This window comes from Pelodiscus sinensis, chromosome 2 (assembly GCF_049634645.1).
Source record: "Pelodiscus sinensis isolate JC-2024 chromosome 2, ASM4963464v1, whole genome shotgun sequence".
Lineage (NCBI taxonomy): Eukaryota > Metazoa > Chordata > Testudines > Trionychidae > Pelodiscus > Pelodiscus sinensis.
In genome coordinates this window covers 205308591-205324390 of record NC_134712.1, presented here as the reverse complement: position 1 = coordinate 205324390, position 15800 = coordinate 205308591, and the positions used below count along the sequence as shown (strand labels likewise).

Here is a 15800-nt window from a genome sequence, read left to right as displayed (position 1 = left end):
AGTCTAGCCACTGCAAAAACAATCTATTCAGTCTCCAATGGACAGGTCATTGCAGTGACTCAGAAGAACTTATGGCCAGCTGATTTTTACTATAATTGCATAAGCACTTAAACCAAGAAGCCATTATGAAAATTTTCAGAGATGCCTAAAATTAGAAATTTAAATAAGTGTACTGGCATCAGATGTGCTCAGCAATGAGATCCCATTGAAGTCAATGGACATGCAGCTACCTAAAATAGAGGCCTAATTCACATTTAACTAAGATTACTAAAGACCTCTTTACATTACCAGAATAGCGTAAAACAATGATCTCAAACTTCTGGCGAACAAACCATCCCAGATTGGAGCAATTGTGCAATGTGGCCCGGGAGTGCTGGCAGGCTGGTAGGCAGAAGGGAGGTTGGCCTGTTACTGTTCCCCAAGCCCAGCCCCTTCATGTCACCACTCTGCCTATTCTCCCCATGGCACCCCATCCCTTGGAGATGTAGCTTCGGGGATTATCGTGGGGGCCTGACGCCACATAGCTGCATTGGTTGGGCCCCCCCGCAGTCTTCACACTCACTCTGCTTCCTGGTGACTCTTGCCTGAATGCAGGGGGACCCAACCCCTGCTGCTGCCCTTGCCCTTGCTGCTTGTCTTTGTTATTTTTGCTGAAACAGACTAACACAGCTATCCCTCTGAAATCTGAATGAGGTTGTTCCTCAAACTGCATGTTTAACAACTGCATGCAAACTCACAATGCACACACAAACATATCACGTTTTTGTGTGTATTTCTGTTTAGGATGCACAAACCTGCACAAAACTAAGGGCTTGTCTCCACTATGTGGGATCGATGCTGGAGTGATCTCTCCACCAGCCATCGATTTATCATGTCTGCTTAGACACACTAAATCAATCTCCAAGCACTCTCCCATCGATGCCCATACTCCACCAGGATGAGAAGAGTAGATGGCATTGACAGGAGAGCATTCCCTGCGATCTTACCACACACAAGACTCTTTCCACCATGCTGTTGGCAAAGCTGAAGTGTGGTGGATTAGATCAACTGCGGGGGGGTGGGGGCAGGTTATGTAGGGATAACATATATTAATATGTTGAAAATGATTGATAGTATTGAAAATGATGATATTAGTATTGAAAATGATTCCCCCAAATGGAAGTGACTCCCCATAATTTGTTCCCCACAACTTAAAGTGTTTATATTTATTATTAATTCTTATTCTTATTCTTCTTATTATTTGTTAAGATTGTTAAATGTTTAGATTTATTATTATTATTGCCCCTTTAGAATATAATGTATTAGGTCATGTAATTTAGAACTGTTAAGAATGTAATCCTATGTAGACAGAAACAGCCTCCCCTCTGTGTCCCAGGGCATGCTCAAGCTTGTGCAAGGGGCTGCTTGAAATTGACATTGCAAAGATACATTGTAACAATTCATTGTCAAGCCACTAACTCTGCTATGGGAGCCAAGCCCTGTAATTGACTAAGGGCATTGTTACATAATTGACGCCTGTTCTCTTCAAAACAATTGTAACTAACTCAGCACTCAGACAGAGAATGTTTCAAGAAATGCCACCCAGAAACTTAACTTTTTTGTAACTACAACTCTTGAATATGTAAAGTTGTTATTATACGAAATACTGTATGGGAAACATTAATTAGGGAATGTATGTAAGAAAGAGAAAGTGCTTGAATGATAAATGAATGGTTCTGAGAGGTGCCAGCCTGAGAATACAGCAACAAAGGGCTGAAGAAGGCTGTCAGGTGCCAGTGCAACCAAAAGGTGTCAAGTGGAAAAAACCAAGTACTGGAGGTCCACCCGATGAGATCACTGACGAGCACCTGGCAGCCACCCTGAAGACATCAGCATGATGCAGCAATTTCCATAGACTGACATAGGAAGAAATTCCTATAAGAACTGGACTAAAAAACTATGGAATCAGAGTCCAAGGTTCTGCTGCCAGCCTACCAGGAGCTTCAGATGCGCATCTGATCAGGACTTCGCTCCCCACTACCATCACTTGTGTACAGAGTACAGGCAGTCCCCGAGTTACGCGGATCCAACTTATGTCCGCAGTTACGAACAGGGCTATTCTCTCCCTGGAGGACGGGAGCGGCGGGACGCCCAGATTCGCCGCGGTCCGCCGCCCCCATCCTCCCGGGCAAGAAAAGCTGCTCCCCGTCTCCCTGCTCTGCAGAAAGACGGGGAGCAAAGCCTTGGAGCACGCCCGCAGCTGGAAAGCCCGGGCGCGCTTGAGCTGTCTCCCTGCGGGCGTGCTCTGCGGCTTTGCTCCCCGTCTCACGACCAGCAGACCAGGGAGACGGGGAGCAAAGCCTTGGAGCACGCCCGCAGTGGGACAGCCTAAGCGCGCCTGGGCTGTCCCGCTGCGGGTGTGCTCCAAGGCTTTGCTCCCCGTCTCCCTGCAGACCAGGGAGACGGGGAGCAAAGCCGCGGAGCACGCCCGCAGGGGGACAGCAGCAACCCAGTAGCACCCCAGCTGCTCTGCCCCAGGTATCCCCAAGTCAGCTGCTGCTGAAACTGACCAGCAGCTCACTACAAGAAGCCCGAGGCAGAGTTGCTCTGCCCCAGGCTTCCTGGAATCAGCCGCTGATCAGTTTCAGCAGCAGCTGACTTGGGGACGCCTGGGTTTCTTAAGTTGAATCTGTATGCAAGTCAGAACTGGCGTCCAGATTTAGCCGCGGTTGAAACTGAGCAGTTTCAGCAGCGGCTGACGCCAGTTCCGACTTACATACAAATTCAACTTAAGAATAAACCTACAATCCCTATCTTGTACGTAACCCGGGGACTGCCTGTACTTGGCCAGTATTCTGTCACAAGCAACTTCCAGGCTGGTAACTATAACAAATACACAGAACCTGAATGAATGGATGAATGAACGTTTATATGTATAAGGGTTAAGTAGTTAAACAACGTTGTTTGCTTCTATCTTTTCTTTATTTTTTTATTATTATCTTTACAATAAATGTGGCTTTTTGCCTTATCCCCCTCATAAGATCCTGCTTGCTTTTATTGATACAACAGTTAGTGTAGACAAGGCATAACAGTCCCAAATAGTTTCAAGTGTGAAGGATGGCACTTGCTGAGGTAGATAACACCTTAGCTTCTGTTAATGGTTTGGCTGAATGAAATGTTGTTCAAAACTGGGTTAAGAAAAAAATATCACATCAGTTTCCATTGTGAAGATTTTCCTTGCAATGGGATACAATTCAGATATATTTTCTTTTTAAGCCAAAAGTTAGTCTGTAGAAAGAAGCAACATTTTCATAAAGACCCTAAAATCTGCAGAATTAGCCATTTTTCTTGCACATACAAATTTCCACTGTCCTTGATCATGACCCATAATGCTTAAAGTTAAAATCAAAGGCAAACACAGCCAGTAAGCAACCTGCTTGTTCAGTCACTCCATGAGTTGGCAGTAAATGCTATTAATCTCAAAATATTTCACCACATTAACTTACTGGTAACTGTATTCCCTGAATAAGTTCCAAAACAGCAAAAAGGAGGAAAATGACCAGAAATAAAGCTACTAATGATTCACTCATTTCTAACACATATACTCCCATGTAACACAGGGAACAGGTAGATAGATACACATGAATGAAGTTGTTCTACGCTGCTCTAATTTACTCCTGACTTCGCCTTCATTCAAGGCCAATATAACAGTAAATACTTTTTTAGAGGTGTTTTGGAAAAGACACAAAGCATGAGGTGGACTAGAAAAAAAATCAACCTAATTCTTTCTCAGGAAAAGCTTCCATTCACCAAATATGAACTACAAGTTTAGAGTTCATTCCTTTAAATAGACTCTGCATTCTGTCCACAAGTTAAGACAAATTTTATTTCTACAGCTTGAGACAGTTAGTAAACAAGTATTCTGGACTGATGACATTGACCACCACTTAATTAGTCTTCTATATATGCTCATTTATTATACACCAGTGCCATTTATCAGTCCAGCAAGCCTATCTCCCAATAATGTGAAGCAAACAGATCTTAAACAAAAGGACATGGAACCCTGAAATCAAGAACACTGTGTGTTTAAAGGGATTTAAGAACTATCCTCAGAATACATGCATACTTTGTGCAGCTCAGCTTCTTCAAACTGTCAATACTTCATGTATCTGGGACAGGCATTCTTTCCTTTTCCTTTCCCTCCTCCACTTCCCTTTGAAAAACTCAAGAGTAGACTACTGGGGACTGTGACATTTGTCTGCTGATGCAGCAAACAGAAGGAAGAACAAAGCTGAATACATTTTAAATATATATATGTTCTCCATTGAGACTGTATGGAAAGTAGTTAACTTTAAAGAGCATAAATGTTTGTGTCAAAATAGCTTAACAGAGTTCTTCAAATTTTTCTTTTTTGCTTTGTCTGTCACAATGGCAGGAACACAAATCAGCCACTTTTCTACTTACATTCATTAACACAAACAAGATCATTATAGTAACACCGTACATTTTATCCCATAAACAATTACTGTCCTTTTAGACATCAAAATAACTGTCTAACTGTCAGAAGGATTCTGCCATGGGGCTAGAAGTTGCACAGTGTGAACAGTTTGTGTATTTCGTGTACTGGAAGATTCATAGAATTCTAGACAGAACATCGTCAGCCAAAAAAAAGGGGGAGGGAGGGGTTGCAAAACTGAAAATTCACGTTTTGAATAAAATACTTTTTTTGTTTGTTTTTATGTAAACAGCCCTCAGGAAGTTGTTTGACAGCCTTAAGAAATCATCACTTGAGAGGGGAAAAGGTTACATGCTTCGTCTTTGGCCTAGGAGACAGCTTTATCACAGGATGGGATAAACTAAAGTTTATTCATTAGCTGATAACCTCTTCATGCAACCCAAACCATTAATCTGCACTAAAACCATGAATGAGAATGGAGCTTTGAGGAAGAAGAATTGGATTGGACTTGCCTGGAAGGGACAAGTGTTTGAAGGCTCTTAGAGGGAGCTAAGACAATACAGCAATACAGTCCATTTGCTTAGATTGTGCTACAGTCCAGTAAGCTAAAGACTATCAGGTCCCTTAACATCCTGGCCCCACTGCCAAACCATTACAGAACTGCAGTCTCTGCTGGGATGGTGAAAGGCAACATTACTTAGCATAAATGAGAAGTCCTGTGGCACCTTTAGACTAACAGATTTATTGGAGCATAAGCTTTCATGGGCAAAGACCCACTTCATCAGATGCATGTAGTGGAAATTCCAGAGGCAGTTATAAATATACAGGCACATGAAGAGAAAGGAGTACCGATTAAGAGAAAGGCCGGAAATGTTCACTTCACCTTATGAAGGCCATTTCAAAAGCACCAGCTCAAACTTAAGGGATATGACTGCAGCAAAGTCTGCACCTGGATAAGAGCTTATTTCATGGGACAATTGCCCCAATTGTATTGATGAAATGTATGATCAATATTGCTGCACAAAAACATAACAAAGCTTCATTATCCTTCAGAGCTAGAAATACAGCATAAAATACAATGAGGAATGAAAACAAAATCTGCTTGCAAATCAAAACAAATCTATAAGCTTTCAAGAGGTTATTAGGACCACAGATGAAAAGCATTATGTACTCAAAGGCCTTGCAACAAAACTTTTCCAAGAACTAAATTTAGCAAAAGCAAGAACATACTGGGCAGGGGTAGATTTGAACTGTCCCAAATATCCCCTAGAGGAAGGAGAAAACCCTGCTTAGCAGAGGCTAATGCCCAGGCTGAACCACAAATGAGTCCAGAGAGTTCTCTAAAAGGCACCAATCACAAATACATTTATTTTAAATGATAATTAAAAAACACAAACACAACAGCTAAAACGTAATGCTAGTGAGCTCTGGAAAAAAAGTCATCATGAGGGAGAAACTGAAAGAGGGGAGAACATGTGCAGAGGCAGGCAATAAGGGCCAATCAATAACTGTTAACCTGACTCTGTAATAGAAATCAAACAAATAATAATCGTAACAAATGCTTTGTACTGTGTAAATCCTTTTATTCCAGGACTTCATATCATTTTACAAGAGAGAATTAAGGGAGATGTCCCACATCACCGTGAGGGATGCATGCATTTTTGTATGCACTTCAAACTGAGGTATAATGGCAGTTAAGCAACTTGTCTGAGGTCACAGAGAACCAGAGGCAGGAATAGAACCCAGAGACTTCTGATTGCCTGACCCTTGTTTTAATCACCTAAAATATCCCTCAGAGTTAGGCTTAAGCTAAACCAATAATATCAGTGTTTGACAAAAAAAAATCTGACCTAATGGAGGAAGCCGTTTAAAGCATAATGAAAAAAAAAATTGCTATAGAAAGCACTATTAGTAAAAGTTATCTGAGAAATTTAAGCTAAGACTGAAAAACTCTTAATTCCTCACCTGCATTTGTCAAAGTGTTCCAGTACTGTGCCTGAAGAACTACTTTAAAAGAAAAGTCATTTCCAGCCGGATGGATTTATCACAGGAAAACTGTACTATAAGTTGCACCTCTGAAAACTGGTACTCCCTGGTCCGGCAACATCCATGGTCCTCCTGGACCAGAGAACTCTGGAGCCGAATGGCAAGAGGGCCAGGGCTGGAAACAGCAGAGCCAGAGGAGTCCTACGGCAGTGCGGTGACCAGGGACCAGAGAACCCCGGTAGCCCACAGCAGCGTGGACCCTGAGGCTGAGGAGCCCTAGGTGCCCGCAGCAGCACTGGGGCAGGAGCAGTAGAAGCCCAGGATCAGGGGCCAGAGAAACCCAGCCTCCTGTGACAGCCTAAGGCAGTGCAGAGCCACAGAACCCCGACAGCCAGCAGCAGTGCAGTGTCAGGGACCGGAGAAGCCCAGCTGCCCGCAGCAGCGCAGGGCTGGGGAAATCAGGGCTGGAGAACCTCGGCCTCAAAAGGCAGACAGGTGCCAGGGGCAAGCACCGGTGGCAGCAGAGTGGGGTTGAGGGTTCCAGAAGCAGGGGGTACAGCTGTCTTGGGGCCCATAGCAGGAGACACCTATGCTGATCTGGCAAATTTTGTCATTCAGAACTGGTCAGATCCCAACCATGCTGGATCAGGGATGTCCAACCTGTAGTGTTAGCCATCTAGTCACCACCTTGAAAAACCAAAATACTAGCAACTGCACTTTACCTATCTCAGGGTATGTCTAGAGTACAGGGTTTTGTCGACAGAAGTTTTGTCGACAGATACTGTCAACAAAGCTTCTGTCGACAAAGAGCGTCTAGACTACATCCAGTTCTGTCGACAAAGCAAGCCGCTTTGTCGACATAATAGTGTGAACGCAAAGGACAGTGTAGATGCAATAATGCCTTCTATCAAGAGAACTCTGTCGATAAAAGGCGTTATACCTCATAGAATGAGGTTTACATACGTCGACAAAACTGCTGAGTTTTGTCGACGTTATGTCGACATAACTCAAAGGCAGTGTGGATTCAGGTATAGTTTTGTCGACAAAAGTTCACTTTTGTCGACAAAACCCTGTAGTCTAGGCACACCCTCACAGAACTGGAAGGGACCTTGAGAGGTCATCGACTCCAGTCCCCTGCCCTCATGGGGCAAGATTTCTAGGACATCTTGTTCTTCTAATATATGGTGCCAACTGTCTAGGCACTAAATCACCACTGAAAATCAGGGATCATAATGCTGAACTTAAAAAATTGGTGGGGGGTTTTCCGGCCACTAATGATTTTCTAGACTAGGATTCAAACTTACACGTCAATAAACTACACAACATGGTAAATACAGACAAAAATAAACACAGTGTATAGTTGCTCCTTACAAAGGTCTTACTGACTTTGATGACAGCTGGATCAGTCCCAACATTGAAACTGACACGATAGGGATGTTTCCGAATCTGATTGTAAAATATCTTCCACATCCAGTTGCCGAGAATGAAATGAAAATTACACATCCTGGAACTACACTCACAAGATATGTGAAGGTACATAAAAGTCTTACCATTGTATAAATTGTGGTTTGTGTAATTTGCTTTTAATTCACCAGAAGAATAAAAAATAGCTCTCATTTCATGGGGCAGAAAAACCCTAACCATGATTGTGTGTGTTACAAACAGGCGTGCAAATATTTTAATACTCCTCCTACTTATGCAGGAAGCAGAATACACTGAACCTTTACTTAAAATGACAGAAGAACACAGCTACCTGAACCCTATGTAAAAGATCTCTCTTTAACAGGCTTTTAAAGACTGCAAGCTAGAGAATCTAAAAAGCACAGCCCCTGAATAATTTAAGGATCCTGGCATCTGCATTGAAAGAACTTCTTTGCTAAACCTGGGGAAAAAAAAGGTCTTGAAAGATCACATTCAAAATCATTACTAAAGAGTATTTTTCTTATCTTAAAGTTTAATCGGACACTGAGTAGAGAGAATTTTATAGCCAGGCTTACCGATTTACTGTCAACAGCTGAGGTCTAATATTAACATTTACCCCATTGGCAGTATTGTAGTAAGTGAAAGCACTGAACAGTCAGAGAAAAAAAATACATAATCAAAAACAAAATAAAGAGAGAGTCTGGTCCACCTGGTAAAGCACCGCACAAAGTCGCATTAGAAGAAAATTTGATAACAGGCTAAAGTAAAAGTTCATCGTGGATCTATGTTTTAAGGGATGGAAAAAACACCAAAAAAGCAACAATGTAAATAAAAATTCTGAAACCAAACACCATACCCATGATTATGCCATTATGGGACTGGGCATACTAATTAGGTACAAGGATAATCCCTGTTTATAATCAAATGTACCAAGGTTACTTTACAAATCAGTATGTTGCTGACACTGAGTTTTCATTGCCAGCTTCATCCTTTAGCCATCTGACAATTTTATTAAAGCCTGCCTACCTCCTCTTGTGTTTTTCGTAGATACCATCAAACAATGAAGGGGGCAGGGTAAAGTTTAAAAATCTCCACCCAAACTACACAAGCTTTCAATGAAACTCATCATTAAATACAATTTTAGCTCCTACAATGGCAAGTCTGTGGCCCACTCAGTCAAGTGTCTCTGAGATCTTTACTGCTGATTAAAAGGGCAGCAGGATTTGGCTCCCGCATCATCCGTACGTGTCAATGAACTTTAAACAACAGGAAATCTTACCCCAGAGAGATAGCACAGACCACTCTTTTCCTGGCGTGTAATTTATACATTGGAGGTCGACACCAAAATAGGTTTATTGAACTTTGAGGAGAGGACAAGTCAAAATATAGACAACATTTACAGAACACTGGTTGAGGGGTTTTTCCTCATTTTTGGAGCATTTTTTATACTTTCAATATATGCTACTTCTCTTATACTTACCTTAAATTAAGCTACCATTCCTCAAATATAGAATAATTAGAAAAGTTCTGCAAAATAGCAACTAGGAATTTCTCTGCTGCTATATAAAGCAACAAAGCAGGACACTCATGCTTAACTGTAGACAGAGTTACAAAACAAATAATTTTCAACTAAAAATGTTTATATGACATTTGCCTATTTCACTCTGTTTTTCTGTGAACAGATAGTGACATTCCAATGTGCTTTGCCATGGCAGGTAGACATGCACTTATTCAGGTAAGGTGGGTTGTATTTCTGATAGTTTCCCACTGTCAGGTTCAGCAGCAGTAGTACTAACGAACAGGGATGCAGGCACTTGGCATATGTCATTTGCTATGTCATCTAATCGGCTCAATACTGATAAAAAAACCTGGTCCTTAGAAGCACCAGCACCAGCTAACATCTCTTCTATATTTCTGCTTCCATCATTGCCAACTTTAATGTTTTCAGCACTAGAAACATTCTGCCATCATTGCTACAATCTTGGCGTATGCTGGGAATAGCTTTACCATCTTGTTTGCTGCTGCTATTAGGTTAGCAAGACTTTCCTTCATGATGGAACTAACCCCACACATGAACATCATATTCCAGAGCTATCTTTAGGTAGAAAAGGACAGAAAGAAAATTTCACTACTTCTTCTACCTCCACTGTTCTCCTTTCTACTATTTGTAGATTATAATTCTGCAAGGCAAAACCTTTGGGGGGGGGGGGAGAGGGTTGGGGAAGATATGTTTTATAAGCATCTTGGATGAAATTCTCTCACACGAATACACCCTTTAGGACAAAGCCCAAATAAAGAGGCCTCATTCAGGGAGCATCTCTGAAGTTAGGGCTACGAAATCCAGCAATGCATAGGGCAGCTGCCTCTGCAATAGCATAGTGGCCATGACCACTACTCCACTGGCCACATCTCTTGTCCTTCACCCTCATTCTTAGCTCAACTACGTACATAGAACAGAACCTACAACTGACTATCAGTCACACACAGTGAAACTTGTGTGCTCTGCAATGCTGGAGGCTTTTTACTGGAGGCTCATGACAGAGATAGAAACACATAATACATTATAATATATTGTAAAGGCAAGTTTGGAATGGAGAGGAAGCAGTCAAAATTGTGAGGAGTGACATTTGGCAATTGTATTTTCCTTCTGACTTTGTTTATGCTGTTTCCCATTTCAAGGGCCCAAGTATAACTTTGCAGGCCCATCACAAACTTGTAACTCAGGCTCCCCCCCACAAACATACCATGATTTTCAGCTTGGGCTGAGCCCCAGTAAAGTATATTCTGTCCCCACCATGGGAGGGGGTTCTGCCTATTTCTGCTGTGAGGAGCTCATAGTTATGTACATTATATCCTAGTCTATGTTTGAAACTCTGTAACCTTTACTAGAGTACTCTCCAGGAAGCTTGCCTGACCTTTACTTAAGATAAAGAAAACAACTGAAATGAAGAAATAAATGCTCCTTTGATAATACTGTGTAAGCTATGGCTAAAGAACTCTGACATACAACAAAAGTATCCACTTTCAGAGAATTTCTCTATCATGGCAAACTTTGATAGGGCTTTTCATTCACAGTTCACAAATTCTCCAGGAATCATTGACTTATTTTGGAGCAATAATTGTGGGTTAACAGAAGCCCTGGCAGAACTTTGCACTCTTCTGGAAGAGATTTGTGCATGTGCAAATTTTATTTGGAAACAACAGTGTATGTAGGATGAAATCTTAAATTTCAATTTACAGACAAGTTTAACACTGGTATTATAATAGACGAACTTGCTATACAAAGAGAGGGGGAAATTTTAATACAAAAGTAATTATCCATATTCATTTGTGTGTCTTTAGGAGTTAATGCGAGGGACCATTTGCTACAACTTATTAAAAAAAGAAAAAATATTTCAGTTTTGGAGTAAAATCAGTCTAGGAAAAAGCAGTCTTTCACAAAATATGTATATTTTATGATGCATGTTATAAGGAAATATATCTAAGTAAACTGAACAATTTCAAGAAATGCAAAGAAATTAAGTAACTTTGAAACTATGTTAGCTTTCTTGGTTTTTTTTTAATACTTCAAATATAATTTGAGAGATCTCTATTATAAAATTGTTCATGCCTCCATTTATTATTTTTACAATACATGAATGCTAATTTAAACAGGTGTTTAGTTTAGCTGATTGTAACTATTCACACTAGTAGGATCAATAACTGAAGTTATTTAGCTCAGTAGAAAAGCAGCTATGAACTCTACTGTAAGCAGACAGTGCCCAGAAGTGACCACTGATGGAGGCCAAACTTGCCATAGGGAGTAATATGTGTATGGTTGGGGTGGAGAGGGGATGCAAGACAGCATTGGCCTCACCAGACAATATTTGTCATGCCATTGCCTTGTGTATCCTCTGCCAGCCAAAGCTCTAAGTAGCACTAGTGAAAAGGACTTCAAAAAGGGAAATAGAAAAGTAGGGCACCTGGAACTGCAGCAAGGGAAGAGTGTGTGTGGTGGGGAAGGGGGGATGCATGTGTTAAAAATAAATAAATAAGTTTCTGGCATGAATAAGATAAGTTGCAAACCAGGCAGAATATCCAGCTGATCCACACACCAAAAGACTCAGAAAAAGCAAGTGGATTAACACAAGAGAAGGCTAATTCTTGTTGTTCTAACTCAGGTAAAATGCCTACTAACGCCAACCAAAATTTCATTTGAGATTGGAAAGCAACATATGGCTCATGTGCCATGCTGTATATATTAATGTAATTTAATTAATGTAGTTTTTGGTAAATACAAAATAAGAGGACCTTTTAGAAAACCCACAGAGAATCTTAAATAATTTTTATGTAAGGAACTAGTTGCTTTTGTTTTACACTACTTGGGTCTATAGAGTGTTTACCGCCTTTCTCCTGGTATTCAAGAGAAACAGAAAGGTCCGTTATCCTACTGAGCTCAATGAGAGGGAATTTCTCTGCTTCAGTGACAAAAGAAAAAATGGGACCATCCTCTAAATGGTTACACCTTCAACAAAAACAGCTTTTACTGGCTGCATTTCAGAACCCTACTTGCTTCACTTATTCTTTGTGCTGATATCACTGAAAGGCAAACACATGACCATCACATGACCATGAATACTATAAATTGAGACAATTTTTTTTTCAGAAAGCGATGAATCATACTATACTTACAACTTTCAGCCTGATAGTCTGGCACAAACTGCTCGTCATTGTCAGGTACCTGAGCTGAAGAAAGGGGGAAAAAAATGGGGGGAAAAATTAAGAGAAGCCACTAAAGAATAGTGAAGACTATTGTGCTAACCTTGAAGCACAGCCAAGGTCAAAACTACGATTTTGTTGGCTCAACCATTATTAGGACTGAAATCAAGCATGAGAATGACTTCAACCATTACTAAAACCCCTTAGCATGACTTTTCAAAAGTTGTATTTGGACTTCTGCACAAAAATAAGTCCCAATGTTCAAACCATCTTTGTATGTTTAAACCCCTCACCTCCCTTCATCAAGAAAACTCGTCTCATTTATGGGTAACACTTGCAGACAAACATTTTTTAACTTTGGTTTTTAAATGGTCAAAGAGTCTTTGGCTGGACCACAGAATGTTCATTTCAATATTATTGTGTTTTCAGGTGGGACTGAAATATATACTTAATAGGAGAACCACAACCAGAGTCCCTCTGCCTTTTATAATATCTTTACTTTTAGAAAACATGACACATCTAATACTATAACTCCAACTGCATCTGAAATGTCATGGTTGTTTCCTGGTGATAACACAATGCCATTTTGTTACACAGTCAAAATATTAACTCTTCCCAAATTGTCATAATGCCTTGTAAACATTCCAGGCATTAGCACAGTAGACATATACCTGAATCACTGTTTCATTTAATTGTGTAAGGTGGAAACTAGCAAAAATGGGACAGCCATGGTCCCATTTTCTAAATACTTCTAAAGTTAACAAAACCTCAATTTACCACGATTGAAAAAATACTGCTCTTTTATCCAACTACCTCATCTAGAACTTCCACAGCAAAGTAACATGAAAGTCATTGTTTGAAAGTATGGTAGACAATTATTGTCCAAAGAGAGCAAATCAAGAGTAAACTGTAACTGAAGTAAACCTCTTCCATGACTTGATAACCCAACATGCTTCATCAAATAGTAAACAATGGTTACATAACAATTTATTGGAACACTGAATATCAAACTATTTAAAAAACTAAAGAAAAATATGTTGTTTGATCATTGTAAAGGCTTTCCAAGTTATGAAATATTAAGGGCTTGGTTTGCTTTTATACATATGTGTAACATCTGCGAATATACTGAGAATTACGCATCCAAGTGGTGACAATATCTCTTTAGACTTACCAACTCTTAATCCTTTAGTGCTAAGGTGCACAATATTCTGTGGAACTGATCCAACATTCCTTAATTCAGGAAAAATTTCCACTGATTTCACTGAAAGTTTTTCTTGAGTAAAGTATCAGAGGGGTAGCCGTGTTAGTCTGAATCTGCAAAAGTGGCGAGGAGTCCTGTGGCACCTCATAGACTAACTGAAATGTAGGAGCATAAGCTTTCGTGGGCAAAGACCCACTTCCTCAGATGCATGTCATGCATCTGAGGAAGTGGGTCTTTGTCCACGAAAGCTTATGCTCCTACACTTCAGTTAGTCTATGAGGTGCCACAGGACTCCTCGCCGCTTTTTCTTGAGTAAGTATTTCAGGATCAGTCCCACAAAGCAGTAATATGGTACTCTCATGACTCTCGTGACTCTCATGGGTTTGTTTATAATCCTACCTAATGTATTACAGAAAATATACCTTAAAAACAAAATATTTTGGATAAGCTATAAACAAGGGTGTAGTCAAGTGTTAAAACAAATATACGAAAAATAATTAACATTAATCTGAGGAAAACACAGACGCTGAAGCTTTTTCTAGCATTTAATCACACTAAAACTAGCCCTTTAAGAAGCAAACTGTATATCTCAAAATATTTAAATTAAATAATGAGAACTAAAATTCTGCAGAAAGTACATTTTACCATATCAAATACTCCTAGGAATTTTTGATGCATTAATCTTCTCTTCTCCCAAAAAGAAACCGCAGCATTCTTACCAGTAATGAACTCAAGGGCTACACAAACCCCAAGAGAGGTAAGTCAACCAAAAATTAACACACTGTAAATTTCAGTTGGCTTATTCAGATCAGTTCATGTAAGAAATTTAAATTTTCCCTTCAATATGCCAAATATTTGATTGCTACAGAAAATCCAATGTTGAAGTCAAGCGTTCCCAGTTAACAGTCATTACCTTAGGGATCTTTTGCATTCCTTTTTTTTTAATTTCAGGTACATATACATTGATAGCATTTCTATTTATTAACTCGATTGTTTTTAAATAGGATATATCCATATGAGACACCTTGGCCTTGAAATATTAATATAAAACAAATAGATACGTTTCATGTCATTTTAACTGCAATTAGCAGGAGGCTAAATACCAGTCTAGTTACAAAAATAAATAGGCTTGATTTTGTAGTCTCCACATGAGAATATATTTAATATTGATTTGTGTTGTTTGCAGAACAGGGTCCACCATGTTTTACATTCTTTCCAGCAAATTTCCAAGTCCAGCCTTTGGGCCTGATTCACTATTGCTTTATGCCAGTTTCATTGATTTCAGTAGTGTCACACCAGCATAAAACTGAAATAATACAGTGGTGAATCAGGCTCTTTCTTTTCCTACACAGATGATGAGAAGTGTAGGGGCAAAAATCCTCTTTTAAAGTTCCTTCTTTTCCTGCAAAGCAGCATAATTCCACTGGCTTCAATGGTTTTACCCCAATTAGCACTGGAGTGAATAAGAGAAGAATGGGGGCTCATTACAAAAAGATACTACAGAACACCCGAGAGTTAAAAGAACATAGTTAAGAAAACCAAATGCACCATTTTATAAAAGAACAGTAAAAATAGAAGGTGACTAATGTAGTCAAAACTCTAACTGGCAAATTTACTTAAAAGTACATTTGCCAGTACGCGCTTCTCTAAAAGCTACTGCGGGGTGGGGAGAGAACCTAGCAAAGCTGGCAATTGCTTTTTATATTTAAAAATGTACAAAATGTCAGACACACGGTTCCATACATTTTCTCTTGGATGCTTAAAAAATACACACAACACCCATATAAAACAAATGCTGTAGGAAGTAAATCTGAGAGCCTATCTTGAAAACTAAGAGTCACTGATCTGCTCGGCATAAGACACATGGAAATCAGAACTATCAATTTAGTCTCCCATTTCAACTCTGTTTTTTTAAACTGAACAGAATTTAAATTCACGCATGATCATTTTTCAGAATTTGAAGCAACTCTCCATCCAATACAGTACACAGATTTTTTACAACAGTAGCTAGCTGTGAGAAGGGAAATGGACTGAGCTCACCATCACATTATTCAAACA

General features: G+C 39.9%; 1 protein-coding gene across 2 annotated transcripts in view; it reads right to left on the bottom strand.

The window, feature by feature from the left end:
• The window catches only part of ETV1 (ETS variant transcription factor 1), an 82064-nt gene that overhangs the window by 55974 nt on the left and 10290 nt on the right, over positions 1-15800 (bottom strand). The window contains exon 5 of one of the 2 annotated variants that reach the window (XM_075922294.1): positions 12515-12568. The exons of the other annotated variant lie outside the window; for it this stretch is intronic. Coding sequence (XP_075778409.1) covers positions 12515-12568 — 54 coding nt within the window. The remainder of the gene's footprint in view (positions 1-12514; positions 12569-15800) is intronic. 2 annotated transcript variants of the gene reach the window in all.